Genomic DNA, 20,596 nt, shown 5'->3' on the forward strand with positions numbered 1-20,596 from the left:
TAATTAAGTTGTTGAACTATCACAATTTGTTCCTATTTTGTCCTTTTAAAATAAATAGATATTTGCTTTATTACACAAGGGTTACTCAACTATCAGTTTTACTTTGAAATGAAAAAAGTATAACATTTCTCTGAATAATACACAAGCAACAATTTTTTTCTAACAAATATTTGGTTTCTCTGGGTTTTAAGTATAGCATAGAACTGCAACACAGCAGCACTGCACATAGGGGCATACAGAGGAAAGGGGGAAATATGCTGTATTAAAAGAAACCAACCAATTTTATGTTCAAACATCTCAACCCTTTATACATGGTGGAGGGTTTTTTTGTTTGTTTTTTTCCCCCCTCAAATGAATGCTAGCTGATTTCCCCCTAATTTTCGGCTGTAGTTTTCTAAGGAAGGTTTACATTTCTAAAACTTTACTGGGAGGTTTTTTTTATTAATTTTGATTATTTGCTTTAACGTCCCGAAATATTCTGAAACTGGTTTGGAGCATTTCAAATTCCTTTTCATGCCCTTTCAGGCCAATGCAAAATCTTGTTCCAAAGAACTACTTCCGCTTCTCTGTGGACAATCCGGAAAGAAATAGCCTTTAAAGTTTGGGTTGGTTTTGTGTTTACGTAAGAATTTTAAAACAACTTAAAAAGATAACTATAAAGTAAAACTGAAACCACTTCGAAAACAATTCCATCTAGTTTACGTCGTGATCACAGAGATACACAAAGTGACCCTATAAAATGCTTATGTCAAATCATCTTTAATTTCTACCTGCAAATATACACATGCATACTCTCACCACCTCAAAATTATGGAAAAGCAAAACTTCTAGAATTGTAAAGTCTTAAAATGTTTCTTTGGGGGGTTTTTTGTTTTGTTTTTGTTTTTTTTTAAGCAACAGAAGCAGACAGCTTTTCTGAGCATTGAACCTGGCTCACCTGACAAAATGGGTTTAACTCAGTGCTTGTAGGACTACTGTGTCCTTGTACAAACAATCCTGGAGTAAGAATATAAACTCTGATCTTATCACTACTGATATTATCTCCACTGCAGGTTTTGCTTCAAAAACTTGTCACAATGTTTTCTTTCCCAGTAGTTCAGACAAATATACAGGGAAGTTGAATTTATCAAACAGATGAAGACTCATTAATTAAACAGGCATTCTGAGAAAATGCAGAATTGGGATTTTCAAGGGCATATTCTACAAAACTCTGGCTACAGATATCAACCTATGGTAATATGGAGTGGGGGCAGGGAAAGTGTCAATGATTAATGGAAAGTTAAATTGTATCTGTGTTTGTCTTTAAAACAAAAGCATTATAGGATTAGTCTTTAGACCACTATACAATGGGAAATCAAGGAGTGTCTTTAAAAAACAAAACTGAATTCCACCCCACATTTCCCCGTCTCCCCCAAACCAGGCTAACTCAAAACACCAACAGACTGACTGCCTTTCTTATAGGAATTCAAGAACAATCTCCCTGCTATAGATTTAGAAGTACAATTGGTCTAGAATGCCCATTTACACTTTGTGAGAACCACCACACATCCAGAGAGAAAGCAGATTAAACTAAGGATAGTCCCTGTAAGTGAAACAGGGTGCAGTGGTGAATGTTCCAAACTGTACTAAATGATCCTATATGCTAAACATGGAACAATGAAACATGCAAAACAGTGGAGACGCATAATTTTCTTTTTTCACATACAAAAAACGAATCAGTACATTTTCTGAGCTAAGACTCTGAAGATGTTAGATTGACATTGCAAGTACACTAACACATTAATGCTAATTATGTGGTTTTGCATTTTTTATATATATATATATAGCCAAACAAAAGAAGGTGTTTTAAAAGAAAATTACTCACAAAATAGGCAAAGATTTCGAAGGTTTACAAATCTCTTCATAATATTATAAACTGTTTCAAAGATATTTTGGCACAACCAAAGGTCTGAAAAGTTAATTTACTGCACCCAAATAAATTAATAGTTCCAGTTATCTGTACCCCACCCCACATAAATCTTTTAATACATAGATATGGTAAAATCCATGGTCTTTTTCCATGTTTATAATACAATAAGAGCATGACTGTAGTAAGAAGGCCACACATCTGTTACTATTTTTTAACATTATGGGGATCATTCCGGGGCAATCTTTATAGTGCTAATTTCATACTGCATGAGAAAGTTAAGCCCTCAAACTGAATTTTACTGCAAAGTGAATCTAATTTTAAACAAAAAATTGCTAATCTGGTAATTAACTCAGGTTACTCAAGTTTACTTATATTAACAAAGCTATTCATAGATACATTTTAAAGGGGAAATAACATTTTCTGCTTGATTATGATAAATACAATGCTCTGTAAAATCTGCTATATAATAACGGGAAATAGAAGCATTGCAAAATAAGAGTGCAGCGAGCAGAGTATTATGTTATATTGGCATTACATTAAAAAAAACAGGAAAGTAAAACAAAGGATTCAGCTAGCAGTTTTGTTGAACTTTCTAGTGTTCACAAAGGCCTTGTGGTCCAAGATGTCTTATTTAGGATGCCTCCCTGGAGCTTTATTTCAACAAGCTAATTAACATCTGAGCGGGATTTTTCCCCCTCCACTTAAATGAACTTTGCTAATGCACATAGTCAGTCACAAACTTAGAAAAACAGAAATACTTGTGACCTATAGAGGTAATGGAGGTTGGATGGAGAATTAATGGTCATGTAATTTGTCACCAGAGGGTGAAGGTCAACAATCTCTTACCTTGGGGTCGATTTTCTTAAAACTGGGATCTTCTTCATCTACCTCAAAGCAGAGTTCAGAAGAGGTGATGGAAAGAGTGCCCTTCACTACTATAGAGGGGGCCACAAGCTGTGCTGGTGTACACAGGCTAACTGGACCTGCCAAAGGAGCAAAACAGCAATAATCAAAACATCCAAACAGATTACACAACCTTGCACAGAAACAAGCATAGGTTATTTGTTTTCTAACCTCAAAATACAAAGTAAAAAGTACCAGAGATCTTAGTTTAAAAAAGCAAACTGTTGTTACTCCAATAAGTACATGTCACAGACTTGCAGCCTCTCTGCATTGCCAAACACCAAAGCAGCTACAGCTGCAACTGATGCATAAGCCAGATAGGTGGTTTTATTGTTAGATCATTTAGTTTTATTTTGACACACTTCAGTTTTGAAACACTTATATAGCCATATATCTGCTGCTATAAATAATACAGTAAGTGAAGGCTTGAAATCTTAATTTCAAATGTATGTATTAAGAACTTCACGGGTTTCAATAAAATTCTAAAAAGATGAACACAGCAGTCTGGGTTCAAAATTGTCTTAACCTGGTAAATGTGTTTCCTCCCATGAATACTGGAAATGTATTGTTAAAATTAAACAGTCAATACTAGGGATTGTAAAGTACAATGTTTTTAACATGCTTTCAATTCCATTGTTAAATACTGTTCAAGGATTCCAGATAGTGTTAGTGTAGCTTGGGGACTGTGGGAGTAAACAGCTGGAGGGTTGGTTTCCAACTGAATGAATTTTTACTGGAATAATCACATCTCCACAGGGCTTATCACAGAGACAAATCAGACTACTAGTAAAACAATAGGCTCAGCACAGATCTGACAACACACAACCTATTATGTAAGAAAACACATACAAGGGGAAAACAGGTTAGATTTGATTAAAATTGAGTTACTTTGTCATAAATCTTTGTAAAAAAAACTGAAAATATGAGAAAGTGACACGTACAACTTTGAATTAATAAAGTGTCTATAAATGAGGTACACACGTTCAGGTAATCAATGGGTGCATAACTGCCAAAAAACTCAGATGAATTGTTATTTCCATCGATTGTTAGGAGGATGATGGTCTTTAATCTCACATCAATCTTAATGTGTGCCAGTAGGACAATAGCAGAGATGCTCTGCTGACATCAGTGCAGCTTTGCCCTCTATTCCCAATGTACAAATACATTGTGTTTGCAGATGGGCATCAGATAGTTGCAGAACTGCCATGATTTCCCAAAGCTCATCCCCACAAATGGTTGAAATAAGCAGCTATGTGTTCTTTTGCTGTCTCCCTTTGCCCTCTGTACATTAGCATGTAATCCAGAGGAGAAATAACATTTTTTCAATCACTCTCAGACATTCAATTACAGGGTGAGCAGACAGCTGCAGAAGCTGGGGCAACCCAGGTCCCGTAGAAGACCCCTGACAATTTCCACTTCATTTCTAACCCACACCACTTTATTAGTGAGGATTACTTCTTAATCCTATTGCCATTGTCAAGATTAAATAATTAATCTCCCCTTTCACCTCTATTACAGTATGAATGTATTACTAGGAGCAACCAATGCATAATAAAAGAGAAGGAAATGGGTGGAAGGCTGTTGAGGAGGAGGCCAGCAATAGACAGGAACAGATTCCATTAAAAAAAATTGCATTATGCTCCAATTACTTCTATTTTATTTCACTGATTAGTATATGACCTTAACATTAGGCTATATTTTCAATGTTCTAAAAAAGAAAAATGGCATGTAGTTCAGACAATGGGTAAATGAATTGCCCTGAAATACAATTTACAATTACTTCACATAGTATCATCTTCCATTTTGATAACTTATTTGCTGCCTACAGAGTCAGAATTTAACTGAGCGACATTCTTCTGTAAATTTAATGGATGTGGATTATGAGCACACATAGAAATCCACATGTAAAGTGGAATGGTGCAAAGGAGTTCAAGTTTTCATGTAAGCCTGTGTTACTCTTTTAAAAATGGAGCTAAATTGGAAGTTGTAGTCCCTGCATATGGAGCTATTGTTTAGCATTTAAACATTATAGGTAAAAGAAGCAGGTTTACACCATTTTGATTGCAAACTCTAACAAAGAGGCTTGCATCCAACACAGTAAAAGTAATCAAGTTAATGGAACTGACCATTTTCAGGGGGAAAAAAACCCATCAGCTATGAGGACACTTTTGGGGGAAAGGGACTGAGGAGAAGGGTTAGAAGAGTTGAACTCTTAATGCAGTAAACAGACCCTTCAACAAAAGAGAAGTGACTGATGTATTTTTATGACTCAAAAATAAAGCTCTCTAAAGCCTCCAATTATAAATAACATAAAATTGCCCACTAGCCCCAGGGTTTTGAGCACTTGGACTAGTCAAAAGTAGAAAAAGGGAGCTCTTGATAATGAAAAAGGCTACTTTTCTACATATGCTTTCTTAGGAAAATGCAAAAAAAAAATTAATTTTTTTTTTAAAACTCTCCCCGGGTAAAAACAATAGGGTTATAAAAGCCGCAGAAGGAAAATTCACTAGTGTGCTAAAGCTGAGTCTCAAACCCTGAGGTGCACAGAAAATTATTTTTCATTAACTCAATTATGGGAAAGAACAATCTATCGCTGCCTATCCCAAAACAATACTCACTGCAAAAATGTATGAAAATAGAGCTAAATGGGTAAGGAAACTGAGGAGCTGGGGAGCAAATAGACAGCTGAAGTTACCAATTAAGTTCTCCAAATCTTTCTCCTCAATGGATGACAAGGTATCATCGTCGCCTTCCAAGAGAATCTCACTCTCCGAGTTCTGATTTCCTAAAACCTGACTCTTGATGGACTGCTTTCCTTTAAGAAGCACGTCTTCGTCTGGAGCTGAAATGAAAGAGAGAAACATTGCTGTCTATCAGCTCTCACAGGCAACGGTGATTGGAAAATAGCCTTTTGCAATGAAGATCAGAGAGGAGAAAACTCTGGCGGAGAGTAAGTATGCCCGGGAAGCTGTCGTTAAACCTCTAACATTAGGGGGACAAGTGGCTAGCTGAGCTAGTTTTAATCCTATTAAACCTGCCTTGAAATACACGGGGCAATCTCTGCAGTATTTAGCGCCGTTTCAGTCCTCCCAAAATCTGGGATGAGAAAACCACCAGACATTTCTCCAGAAGTGAAGAGGCTCTGTCTGCTGGAGATGGTTCTAGACTCTGCAGAGTAACTTGTCTTTAAATGCTACGCTTTAAGCGTCGATTCAGGAAAGGCAAACAGGAAAGGGGCACAATTCCTTTGCCAATCACAGGGCCACGTCGAGCCCTCAGGTTTTAGAAAAATTCCCCCTTGGAACCAATGGAGAGTCCCCATTAAAAGCTCAGGGGCTCGATTTGACCCAGAGAGCCGCGGCGACAACCGCAGCTCTTCGTAGGGCTGCTTCGCGAGCCGCGATCCAGCCTTCCGCGCCCCGCGCGGCTCCGGCCGCTTCTTTCCAATTTACCCAGGCCCCCAGCGCTGCTGGCAGGAAGCGAGAGCAGCAGCAGCCGCCGCCCGACAACTTCTCCGGCCAGTGAACTAAAGCTGTGGATCAACGCAACAGGGAAACTGCTGCGAGCCGACCAGGGTTGGCCTGGCTGTCTCCACGCTGCAAAGAGCAGCAAGTGGAGAAACGAAGCAGAGGAGGGAGGCAGCAGGAGGCCTGGAGACAGGCCGGCAGGGGGAAGCTGAACTAGGGACTGGCTTCTATAGGCTCTCAAGGGGTGCGCGCGTGTCTGCTCTCACTACACAACAGCAAATCTTTTGTAGACAGTGACAACAGCAATACACGATTTCATTTTACAGATACAAACTTGCTCAAGACAAAAGCCAATACACAGTTTACATCGTAGGTTCGCCCTATCTTCCTGTTCAACGTAACCCGATTCAGCGCCTCTTTGATCTTTTATTCTTTACATAGGAGTAATTTATTTATTTCCATTTCTTTACATCTCTCCTTTTCTCTTCCCCCAAAAACAACCCACACACACACACACACACTTGCTAGCCCGCCATGCATCTGATCTCCGCGTGTGCACAATGCTGGGGCCAGCAAGTCAATAAACTTTAGAAAACTGTCGGTGTTGCCAGAGGCTTTCAATACCCAGTTACATTTGATGGCGTCCCAAGAAAGAATTAATGGAAATAATTTCTCTACACTAGGTATTAGCTTCCAAAACAGCTGCGACTTACTAACGTTTAAAATATTTAAATGTAACTAGTAACAGCAAGAGACACACGGCTATTCCAGAGATTCACTTAGAAGAGGTCACTGAGGTGGGGAATTTATTTTAGATCTTCTTGCAAACTAATCCTTGTGAATAGTATTCTTATAATTTCATATTTTATTGTGACTAAACTCGAACTTAATATACTACATTTCAAACCGTTTGCCAATTCACTGCAGAACTAGACGCCAGATTCCTATATTTTCCATTAGTAATAGGAAGAGTGGAAATAAGGAGTTGAAAAAGTAAGTTATATGCAAATTTTACCAACTAGATACACACACCCAGCCTTACAGACATGGAGATGAGTGAGACGTTAAAAAAATCACTTTTAGAATTCTACTGAAGCGTGCACCCACCTGCTTTCATAAGGAGCTATAAAAATGAGACAAGCAAACTCTGAAAGTCTAGAGGATGTTAATAGGTTCGTGGCTGGATTACTAAATATGCCGAATAAAAAAACAAAAATGAAAAACCAACCTAATCTTTAACATCAGCAACAGAAAGCATATTTCATGCTATACCTTCTAATTAAATATTTTATGGTATAGTTAAGCAAACATTACATTGGTGTGACAATACATGTAATTGTAACGTGCCTTAAACAGTTTTCTTCCCTCTCTCTATTTAGAATAGACACAAAGGAAATGCCAATTTTATGGGGAAAATATCTGCCCTATTTTTATCTCTACACTCCCATGATTAAATCTATTTATTTACATTTCAAGCTCACAGAGGCAACAGATAGGAGGCAGTGGTTCATTATATATCAAAGGTATTCTGTGCTGTGGCTACAGAGATACTAAAGTAGGAAATAGTAGTGCAATCATACAATTGTTTTTGACTATCAAAATTCACATAATTGTATATAATCTTAAAAATAAATGATTAAATGAGAGAATACTTGGCCACACTTCTTTTAAGAAACATATGCCTAACATCATGATCAACTAACTTCAGCACATTGCTCATTGCGTTCTCCGATTACTGCCAGAGAGGATTTAAGGGTCCACTGGCTTATTTTTAAAAAAACTTTAATCTGCAAACATTTACAGAAGAACGCAATCCCTAGTGGCAATATACCATGGCTTAAAGTGTTTAAGTACATATATACACATACATTGCAAAAAATAAACTATCCAATTAAGTGAAAAGTAAAAACCCCTACTTTATGTTTAGGCCTTCAGTTTAAAAAAATGGAAGTTTAATTTATAAATTAGTTCTCTTTTGTATGACAGTTTCTTCCAGACCAAATTGCATTGCCACATTATGCATAGGATTTCGTTTACCTGGAAAACACCGAATGCATTGCACCCCATGAAACAACATTTTGTATTAAAATATATCAGTTCATATAACTAAAGAAAACTCAGACTCTGGAATTGTTCAACCTGAGTTGAAAACAGTCCTGTCACAGAAAATATGCAGCTGATATTTAGAAAGGTTTTCCTGTAATTAACTCCCCCTGGAGGATTTTAAGTTAGCAGCAGTAAAATTACCAACAGTATTCTAATGCACACCACATGCACTTGCGTTCAATTCTCAATGGCGTAATAGTACTCTGTTGACTATTTTATTTTTTAATTAGAAAAAAATGATCTCAAGTATAAAATAAAAGATAAACATTTTTTAAATGCGGCTAAATTTTATCTGTTATTTTATAAACCATACCTGGATTGTACTTTTTAAATCGCCATTCACAAGTAATGTCAGATATTTTCACTCTCTTTGGCACATTCTGCCTTAATTACACTGAAGGTCTTATTTCAAACTAAAATTGTACCTGTTGTCCATTTAAGAGTTAATCTGAAATTCAAGATCTGTATGTACCACTTTTAGACACAACTCAGGTAATTTCTGGACAAGTTACTAAAGTTTTCTTCAGTCTTTTTCTCACTATCATTAGAAAAATGAAAGTAAACAAGGGGCTTTCTATATCAAGGTGACTGGGGAATTATAAATATAGATTGGATAAATAGAAATTAACTCTTCCTTTCATCATCTCTTTTCCAATCATTGGATTTCATTTTTCCACCTATGCTAATTGTGTTATAATTATTTAAAATATATCACTATGGATACTCCAAAGAAAACTATGGAAGCAAATTGCATTAATTGAAGATTTGAGGCTATTGGTTGTTTTATTCCTTGTGGGCATTTTAACTTCTATCATCTCTCCTTACCACTCTCTCTCATATATATATATATATAATGTATGAAGAGAGAGAGAGAGATCCACATGTATATACTTATATATGTGAATATTATAACTTCTATACATGTATATACATGAATATATCTATCCATCTATCTATATATCTCCACGTGTATATACGTATGAATACAAAAAAAATGCTTGTTGCTGGAAGGCAGAAAATTGGAATATAATAAAGAATCATCTGTTAGCACCCTGCTAACCTGAATACAGGAATATATACACACACATACATACATTCAATGTACATATACATGTGTGTATTTACATAATTGTGCACAGACAAGATATATTGCACAGATACAATCTATACACACAGCATTCTAGTTCTCTCTCTACAGGTATAAATCTGAGACTTGCGTGTGCAAGACAGAGCATAGTACATATATATCCTGTCTATGCATACTGCGCGCATACACGTACATGTCCATTGCATATATGTGTGTGCATGCACATTTGTGTATTCAGTTTAGTCAAATGCTAACAAACTACACTTCAAAGTAATATGATGTTCTACCTTCAGCAGCTAACATTCTCAACTATGCAAAAAAAAAAAGTGTATGGGGAGGAAGAGATCTCTTAAGAGTAAATCTTTTTAGAAGTATGAATGAAAAGCATTCCCCAAAGTAAAAATTTAATAATTTCATATTTAGGTCCCCAATCCTGCTTTGGTACTGCTAATGCAAATCCCTGTAACTCTCTTGCAGTTCCCTGGCAGAATTTGAGCCTTAGGCCTCAGTCCTGCAGATCTAAACGCATGCTTACATCTTTTCAGAATGAGGCCACCTCTGCAAGGTAGGAGGGTCACAGAGGTTGGGCCGCAGCCCGAGCCTGAAAGTCTACACTGCAATGAAACAGCCCTGCAACTCAAGTAAGCCGGCGTGGGCAAGCCACAGCTTTTTCTTTGCAGTGTAGACATAGAGACTATGCCTCTTGGGGTATGTCTTATACAGCAAACAAGAGACCACTGGCATAATACTTATATGGCACAGTAATTATTCCATTATTTAAAATCCATATTCTTTCCTTCTCCCTCTCCATACTATAACCCTGATCCTGCAAGGAGCTCTATGGAGGCAGATTTCTGAAGCAAGTAGGGAGCCTTATTGACTTTAATGAAGCAGAGCTACTTGGAGGATAGGGGTCTAAAATCTTGATTTATCTTGTGTTGCTGGCCAAATTTCAAGTTTTCATAAAACTAGGCTTGGTTTTTTTGGAGGTGGATGCAACTATTTGTTTATCACTCATTTATATTCATGGTTTAAGGTTAGCAGCTACTTAATTTAAAAATCAGTTTGATAAATCATCAGAAAGCATTATACACCAGATAACTTGAAGTCAAGTTGTAGATTTCTGACAAACTGAAAAAAATAAAGAATTTTTAAAAGTTTAGTATGGTAGTACCCATTTAAAATCATTTAATTTTTAAAAAATAATTTAAAAACAATTTCCCCCTCTTTCACTACCATCACCACTTAGTTAAAGGGAAATATTGAAAATATAATGCTCTTTTGAACCATTTTATTTTTGTGTGTTTGATTCTTTTTCACTTGAGCTTAGAAACAATTAAAATTGATTAGTCAGCTTTGTTTTTGTTCATGGTCAGTTTCTAGTCAATTGCACAATTATGGTGTAATACACTGGCACAATCTGCAATGTTTAAGTTGACAGTACTGCAGCAGTCTATTTTACTCCAAACAGAAAGTTGTTGTTGGTGGTGGTTTTTTTTTTTAATTGTCACTCATGAACAAATTTCATAAAAGTATTTTCCATCAATTAGATTTTGTCAGACTTCAACAACAGACGATTTTTGGCTTAAATTAATTTATTTTAAAGTGTTCATCTTTGCCTGATGCTGCCAATTTCCATAAAGCAAGTTCAGTTTCTATGCCAGTTATTTTATTTTAAAACTTAGGGTTCAACTTCTAGAGAAAGAAAAAATTACATCCCCTCCCCTCGCCTCCCCCATGGGTGGACACACAGTGCCAGACTGACTTTTATAAATAACCATTTTGGAGGTTCTTCCCCCCTCCTACTTTGAAAAATTACCTGAAGCCCTTTTTCCCAAGCAAGTTAATGTGAACTTGGGAAGGGCAATTAAATTGTCAGAATTAAAAATTTGTTTTTAACTAGAAGGTAGCCAGAAGTATAGTCATGGGGCTGGTATTGATTGCCTGAACAGAGAACATTAGTCTTCAGGTATTTACTCTGCCACCTCTACACCAGAGGCTCTCCTTCAAATCAAATCAATCCATGGAAAAGATGGGGTCTTGCTACGAAAACATAACTAGGCTGCAACAGGGCTGATTTTTGTTGCTATTGTTCTTTTTATGTTTACTGTATTATGTCTGATTGCTTTTGGATCTTTTTTGCTATTTCACAGCGTGAGCTTTCTTTGACTGTGAGCTCTCTGGGGCAGGGACTACACCTAGAACTACTGTAATGCAAACAACAGTAGATACAGCCTATCTTAACAGTGATAAGTTAGATGAAAAATAAAATGCTTTTAAAAATACGTTCCATTCAACATTTGCCTTTTTCATTATTTATACTTAAACATTTATCTTAACTTTCCTATCCTCTGGCAAAATCCATATATTTGATTTCAGAGTACGGTCATGCTGTTTAAAAAAAAAAAAGGCTAAGAGGGGGTGCATTCATTATGCCAAAAGTTTATTTGCTTTAGAGAAGTGCATATTTAATTGATATAGAATGATTCATGATACATTATTAATGAGAAACTATAGAACATAAGGACAATTCCATTGAGAATTCTGGCATCATCCTAACTCATGAGAGCATAACCTGAAAGTCTCATCACCAGAATCTCCAAGGGATGGAATTTTCTGCTTTGATATTGTTCATTAATTATTGTTGTTATAATAATGAAAATGTTTTGATGTCCATATTTATAATGCTGTTTTCTTTCATTACTTCAGAAGTCTGTATTAATACTGATAGATGACTGGTTAGCCTCTTTCTAGCTAAATTATTACTAAGTTGACCCACCTATCTGGCATTTGTGTTTATGTTTAACTATGCAATGAATATTTTAACTTAAGAAACTGAAAAATTAATGTAATAATGAAAACGGCAATTAGTAATTATTGCATTAAATTAAAACTTCACGATTAAAACACCATCAAAAATTATACATAACAGAAGTTTGTCAAAGATTTTAAAAAATGTTAAACAGAGGGAATAGCTGATAGGAAATTTAATCAGCTTTACTTTCATTAGCTAGCAATAATATATTATCAAAAAGGGCTATTTGGATTTAGTTTACTTTTGTTTTGGAAAGAGTCTCTCTCCTATGTGAATCAGCTAGTAGAAACAGACAGTAAAAATTGGAGTTTGGTTATTGATAAATATTACCCATCTCTCCAGTTGGTGGAATTGTATTAATCTGTGTTTAATTACATAGGAAAAACTGTTTGTCTAAATAAAGATATGCTCTAAAGTATTAGCAATTAAAATATAGATGTGTATGTATATGTACTTTTATATATCTGATAAATAGAATATAAAGATTGGAGAAAGAGATATTCATATTAAACCACAACATTGTAAATATGAACTCAAAATGTGTGAGAAAAATCTATTTTATTGAAGCTAAACATGGTTTTAAAGGAGGCAGTTCTTTCTAATGTAAAGATCATTAGCTAAAAGGCACCTTATGCCCTTGAAATTCATAGTGTAGAAAAAATCTACATCTTGTTTCTCCTTCTCCTATAATCAAAGATATAGGGGTCTGGGACCATTATTGCTTTTAGATCACTTTATTGACTATTTTCTGTATGGTCATTTATTTTAAAGGACTGATGTCACATTTGGCATTATATCTGCTGACATATTGTAGGCATTTTCCTCCAGAAATGGCTCTTAAAGGCTGAGTGCAAGAGGGTAAGATGCTAGGCCAAGGCCAACCTTTAAGATGATGATGCTCTTCTGGAGCCATATAATAGTCTTAATGATTTAAAATTGATATTAATTGAGAGAGAGAGAAACAACATATTCATACATTAGAAAACAAAAAGAACATGGCTGCTAAATATTTTTAAAAAATACTTCTGGTTCATGAAAACATACTTTTGTGGTTTAGAGTATTCAGCTTTAATCATAACCAATTAATTTTAAATGTGGGGAATGGAATTTTTTTCTACTTAATGTATCTCAATTAGCTCTCAAAGTCATAAAATAATAAGTTTAAGTACATCATCAAACTAAATACATTTTTAAACCCAAAGGAACAATCAGTAGCTCTGCTTATTTATTCCCTTTAGTTTATCAGGGCTTTCAAAACAGTTACTAAATTAAAATTTTAGAGATACACACTATAATGGAAATGGAAACATATGTAGAGCTTTCTCCAATAAAAAGATGCAAATATGAACATATGAAAACATTAAAATCCTATCTCCCCTCTCACTCACCAGGTACCTATGTTACCCTCTAGCAATCACTTCTTTGACTCTACCTTGCACTCTGGTATTTGTTATCATCTCTCTCTGGCTGGATTCTCATGCTAAAATTTAGGAGATAGAAATACACAAGCATCTCTGGAAATCCGTATTGTTTTATAACTGCTTTCCTTTTTACATTACAGCTAACTGAAACAATTCCTTGGGATTTTTCATAGGGAAATATTTATTATTCAACTTGCTAAAATATAAATTGGTAATTTACCACAAATAATATATCAAGGGATTAGTGGAAAAATTGTATCCACATTTGCTTCAAAGTAATGAGAACTGTGTGTACAAACATTGTGTGTAAAACATTTGCACATGCAGGTTTTCTTAAGATATACTTAAGAGGTTTAAGAGATATTAACATTGTTTATGATGAATAGTGGTAAATTTATCTTTTTCTTAAACGTTTGAAATTAAGTGACAAGCCTTCGGAATGTGGTACAATGTCTTGTCGGAATGAAGGTATAGTCTTCATTGCCATGATCTGTACCTGCTACTACTGGCAAGAAGCAGTTTTTACACTGACCATGTTCTACAGCTGCTTTTAGTGTCGCTTCAGGATGTGTCGATCCAAGGGGGTTACGCACAAATCGTCGCCGGCGCCGCAAGTCATCTTCCCAGTAGTCAAGGCGCCAGAACTCACGAGGACGACTACAATGAAACAGAGGAGTCACATATGTTAGCAATTATCAAACAGCATGGTAGCGCTGAATTTCTGCATAAAGCTCTCCTTGTTTGCTCTGCTTTTTTTTTACCTCCCCCCTTTCTGCAATCTTTTACTTAGGTATGTCCTTGAAAATAACAATATCACCTTCCAGTCTAAGGAACTCCTTTCCCTTTTTTCTTGGAAGGTGAAATGAGCACTAAATACATCATTTTGAAATGAATTGCTGACAGTGTGATCAGTTTCCCCACACTCTAGTGGCATGTGCTCCGATTTCAGCCTCATTTCAGCCTCAGCAGGGCACCTTTCTCAGTGACTGCATTTATAAACCAGAATAGGGAAAAGGCTATTATAAATATGGTATAGCATTACCTATATTAATCAAAGTCTGTCCCCTTCATTTTTCTTCCTAATTTGTGCCTTTTCACACAAGGTCAGTAAATCATACCATGAATTCTTGGTCCAGAAAGTGTTAACTTTAATGAATACCTCAGTTACATGGTTATGTATGTGATAATAAAATATTACTGTGTTTAGATGTGCAGGAATTTAATTAAAATAATCTCTTAAAATATTCATTACATTTAGCCCCTGAGGCTTAGAACAACACAAGAAAATGCATTTCTTTTCCATTTACTGTTTTTAAATAAACCATTCCAGGAGAGTGAAATAGCAATCTATTTTCAAGCAAATCAGATTGGATTTCTGTTTTATGTAGTTGTATTTTTACATTTAATTAAAAACTACATGTTATGATGTGAAATAATTGCTATATTGAAGGCATACTTTTAAAAATTTCCATCTAGAAGAGGTTATATCAAATTCATTATTTTCCATTGTACACTTCAAATATTCGTAGATCTTTTTAATATGGTCATATATAAATGCCAGTTACTATCTTGTTAGATGAATGAGAACCATTGTAAAAATATTTTAACCATGAGAATGGGCAAAAGCACCTATTTCAGGTACAGCCAAAAAAAAAAAAAAAGGGCTACTGCACAGCACAATCATTAAAGGTCTTCAGTTAGAAAACCTGTATTCTTCAATTACAAAACCCTAATTTTATTTATTAACGTCACTTATGATGTAATGATAAATAGAAAAATACAGAGTAAAGTCCTACTTCTGTTTCATGAGCTAATAAAAAACTGTGTACCTGTCAAGGTAAAAAATGGATAGCCTTGACTAATTTACAGATCAAAATGTTAAAAATACAAGACATCTATATGTCCTTAGTTTTGTAAATTAAATCTGAACAAAGAAAAGATTAATACCTAAAGGTAAATCCAGCTTTCCAACAAAAATAATCAGTGCCATAATCCATTGTACAATGACACACTTGTACTTAATTTTTAAAACTCTAGATTTCGATGATCAGCTATAAAGTACATGAAAATGAAGTATATCCCAGATTTAATTGCATGGAATTATAATACCTAATTCTATTATTTAAAAAAAGAACATTGGTATCTTAGATCTTGCCACTTCTTGAAAAATATACTAATATATTAGCATTTCTTTTTATTGAAAGTCTTATTTTGGCTATCTATAGCTACGTCATAGTACATTTCAATCATGTCAAAACTTGAACTATTTGATTATAAAATCCAATGAGTTTAGAGAAATGAATAAGAGTCCAAAATTGTTAAAAACATGGGAAGAGCTACATTTACTCAAAGTTCGATTAATAACTTAAAATTCTCCATTAGTGATTATAAAAAAAGGCAGAACACAGCTGGCTATGTGCATGCCTTTGATAGTCGTAGAGCATGGATAGGCACTTCATCATTCTGCCTACATTTATCTGTTAAAATTATTATCAAATATCAGCCAGGATGCAGTCGTGAATCACAGACTGCTCCTCGTCTTCAGGGGAATGATACAATGAGGGTCTATTCATCAGTATGGCAATCGGCACAAGTAATTAGTTCCCTAGACTGAGATCTCCTACAAAGCTTATTTCAGTCAGCACCACAAACATATGACAATGAAAAGCTAATGGAAGCTGCTAAAATTTGTTAACCTCTTCTGTCATCAATCCTTCTGATGCTCTGTGCCACCATATTATGCAAATATGGTAAATTATTAATTTGTTATCCATCTATCTTTCTGTACTTTTGATAGAATTAAGTGATTCTGTTCTTTTTGATAACAATTAAAATGACATGTTAAGCAACTCTACTAAAATTATTAGAAAAATTAGATATAACAGGCTCAGGCACAACAGATCATTCTGTAACATAATTCAATATATCTTTAGCATCTAATCTTATTTTTGATTAAGTGTAAGAAATTTGTATAGGATATCATGCCCCTTACGCATCTGTCAATTATTCACAAACAACAGCAAGTAAACTATTAGGTTTGTATATTTTGGGACTAATCCTCAAGGCAAGCAAATGGAAAAAACTTATACCCTTTCACACAGAAACTACTGAGCAGTTGCATAGCAATAGACCTTCAGGCTCACAATTAAATATTACCTGTTCTAAAAGAGTAGATCCCCTGGTCATTAATACATACTGATATCAATTTAAGTCACATTTAATAGTGTTACAGTTATGGAATTAATCAAATAATTATTGAAATTTATTAAAAATCCAAACCAAAGCAATAATACATTACCTAACCTTCATACCCTTGTGTTAAGTTGAGACTGCAGGCAGGAGGAGACAGACAAGAATATCACTTTGCCAGAATCTGAGTGATAGAATTAGACTGCTAAAGGAGTGAAGCTTTATAGAAGTAAACTGCTAAGATCTCGGACTGCTAGAGAATTGATGACCTCTATAACTGGATGTCTGACTGGAAAACTTTCTGGCCCTGCTGTAGAGGTTGCTACATGGACTGAAGGTGCTATATGGACTGGAGTAATCAATTAGCAAAAATACATGTGCATATGCATGACTGTCTACTTCTCATGTATCTGAAGGCTTATGAATTGCCAGTTACATGATTTGCATAAGTTGGCTAGGGACCCTACTAACACAGTCCAGAGTAATTAGCAGCTCCTCAGTAACAGTATTGAATGAGTGTAGAAAACTACTTCAAATTAAACATTTCCTTCAAAAAATATTAATTTTTTTAAGAATTACTAAGATTCAAGATGACTGCCTGACTGTCTTCCTCTTCCTTAAGATGTCCTCCCTATTCCTGTGCAACTACTGCTGAATAGAAAATTACGGTTATTCATGGATTACATGAAATGTACAACTACTGACATAAAATACAGCACAAGATCATGAACATACTATTACTAGAAAAATTAAAAAGGAGCATTCACTTCACTGTGGTCTACAGGAAATGTTCTTCAAGCTCAGTACACCACAGATGGTCATCTTAAGAACAAGAATATCAAAAAAACCATTTGCTCTCACTAGATACAAGAAATAACTACAAATAAAACAAGATATACTAACTAGGTGAACAGTTTTGTTTCAGTGCTGCAAAACTGGAGTCCTAGGTCTGGGAGTTACCTTGAAACTCTCACACCTGAAGTAATTAAATATAATGTAAGTGACACAACTGGACAATGCTATGAGTGTGTAATGCTATTGCAGAAAAAACACTTCTTGCTACATTATCCCTGGTATAGTTGAAGCTCTTCTTGCACTATCACAAACATAGGGAGGAGCTGGTGACGACAGCTGTGGAGATAGAAAAAGGATTCATAGGAGGGGGAGGGGGAAATGTAATCCCCCAAATGAAAGGGTAGAAGAGTCTTGGAACCAAATCTAGGCCAGCATTTATTTCAAGCGAGACGTAGCACAGAAGAGGGGAAGGTTACTCACATTGCAGTAACTGAGGTTCTTTGAGATGTGTCCCCTTATGCATGCTCCACTGTGGGGGCGATAGCACCCCCTGCGCCTGGGATCAGAGATCTTTGGCAGCAGTGCCTGTTTCCAGTTTCGTGCCATGAGTAGCATCTATATAGCACTGTGTGGTCCAACTGGTCTCAGTTTCTTCTCTACCACAGTGTCCACTTTTGAATTCCAAAGCAGAGGGAAAGAGAGCTGGTAGTGGAGCACCGATAGGGACACACATCTCAAAGAACCTCAGTTACTGCACTGCACTGCACGGTGAGTAACCTTCTCTTCTTCTTCTTTGAGTAGCATCCCTATGGGTGCTCCACTGTAGGGAATTGTAGAGCAGTGCCCCTAGATGGAAGGCTGGGACTTCAAGTGACATCTACCAAGGATGATAGAACAGTGATTCCTAGTAGGGAATCTTATGTGCATGGGTAATGGCATAGCATTGGCTAAAAGTGTCTATGGTCACCCTATTGGCCACTTTGCAAAGGTCAGTAATCAGCATGCTGTTTAGAAAGGCAATCGAGGTGGACAGTGAGCGAATGGAATTTGAGTTTGAGTTCCAGGTGGGGGTTGCAATTTGTATCATTGGTAGCAAAGGAGGGTACACACCAAGATCTATTTGGAAAGACATTGTTTGGATACAGCTGATCTCATTGGTCTTTCAGCAAGAGAGAGGAATAAGCATGATGAGTGCCTGAAAGATTTAGTTCCGTCAAGATAAAAGGCTAATGTTTGTCTGACATCCAAGGTGTGTAGTGTGGTTTCATGTTGTTTGCCATGTGGCTTTGGGAACAAGGAGGGAAGGTAGATACGGTTGTTTAGATGGAAAGAGGATAGCTGGGTTCAAATGGGAAGCCAGTCAGAAAGCATAAACTAGGCTGGTATCCGAAGATAGGGTGGAGTTTCATACTTGAGGGTACAGGTTTTGAAGGCCCTGAAGGAATCTTTTTGTTAGCGTGTAGGTAAATATGGAATGACCTTATATCTTGGGGTGGAATGCAGTGATGGCAGCCAGGGTTACGCAAACAAAGCTCGTGGACAGTCCTGATTTTTAAATTCGAGAACACAGTCTAGAATGAATGGCAAAAGAGCATTCATTGTGGGGATACGTTTGGTGTCACACCAAGTCCGGAATCTTTTTTATTTATAGACATAAATATGGTGAGTTCTATCACTTCTGTGATTTAAAATAATCTCTTTTATCTCTTCTGAACAGGTCATCTCCAAATCCCAGAACCATGAAGGAGCCATGCCTTCAAATGGAGGAGTTCTAGACTGGGATGGAGGACTTGGCCTGCATCCTGCGAGAGAAGGTGTGGAGTCAACTGTAGGGTGATTGATGGACAGACTGTCATGCGCATGAGATAAAGATATCAAATCTGTCATGGTCATGTTGGGGCTATGAGAATGACTGTGGCTTATTCCACCTGTATCTTGTGGAGCTTTGAACTTTGAACAATAGGGGAAAAGGTGGAAAGGCATAGAGTAGAGGTGCATCCCATGTAACGAGGAAGGTGTCCCCCAGAGACCGGTGACCCAGACCCACTCTTGAGCAGAATTGTGGACATTTGGCATTTTTGGCAAAGAGATATATGCTCAGGAATCCCCAGTGGTTGAATATGTGCTGCTGGACTTGTGTCTAACTCTCACTTGTGGTCTTCTGAGGATCTCCTGCTCAGTGAGTCTGTGATGGTGTTCTGGCATCCAGATAGGTATGAGGCAGAGATATTAATGTCATGGTGGATCCACCTGTTCCACAGTTTTAGCACTTCTGAGCACAGACATTGTGACTTCGCTCCCTCTTATCTGTTGATGTAGAAAATGCAGGTGATGTTGTCTGTCATTACTGTTACGGTCCTTTGTCTTATCAATGGCAAAAAGTGTTGGCATGTATTGCGGACTGCACATAGTTCTAGGAGGTTGATGTGCAATGTGAATTCCAAGGGGAACCACCTGCACTGCACAGTATGGGTCTGTATATGTGCTCCCCAACTGATTAAGGAGGCGTTAGTTGTCAGTATCAAGGGTTGTGTGGGTTGAAGAAAGGGAACACCCACACAGACATTTTGAGGTTGTTGCCATCAGTCTAATGAGTCCTTGATCTTGAGTGATATCAATAAGAGTTTGTTTAGGCTATGTCTGTGGGGTATGTATACTATCTGTAGCCATGACTGGAGACAGTGCATGTGTAATCAGGCATGTTTTACCACAAACATGGCTGCTGCTAAATGACCAAGTAGCTGTGGGCATGTCCTGGCAGAGATCCATCATCCGTGGGTTGGTTCTCATGGTGGAGATGAGACTGACTACTGCCAAAAATCTGTGACTTGCGAGGAAGCCTCTGGCTTGTACGGGACACAGGTGGGTCCCCAAAAATTCCAGATGCTGTACCAACTTTTGTAT

The 20,596-nt window shown here is 36.5% G+C and overlaps 1 protein-coding gene across 8 annotated transcripts in view; it reads right to left on the minus strand.

The window, feature by feature from the left end:
- LRBA (LPS responsive beige-like anchor protein) overlaps positions 1 to 20,596 on the minus strand; it is a 555,352-nt gene that overhangs the window by 246,519 nt on the left and 288,237 nt on the right. For all 8 annotated transcript variants that reach the window (XM_043513125.1, XM_043513123.1, XM_043513124.1 and 5 more), the window contains exons 38-40: positions 14,241 to 14,365; positions 5,508 to 5,654; positions 2,756 to 2,892 (exon numbers count right to left, since the gene is read on the minus strand). In XM_043513125.1, the coding sequence (XP_043369060.1) occupies positions 2,756 to 2,892; positions 5,508 to 5,654; positions 14,241 to 14,365 (409 nt within the window). The remainder of the gene's footprint in view (positions 1 to 2,755; positions 2,893 to 5,507; positions 5,655 to 14,240; positions 14,366 to 20,596) is intronic.

This window comes from Dermochelys coriacea, chromosome 4 (genome assembly GCF_009764565.3).
Source record: "Dermochelys coriacea isolate rDerCor1 chromosome 4, rDerCor1.pri.v4, whole genome shotgun sequence".
Lineage (NCBI taxonomy): Eukaryota > Metazoa > Chordata > Testudines > Dermochelyidae > Dermochelys > Dermochelys coriacea.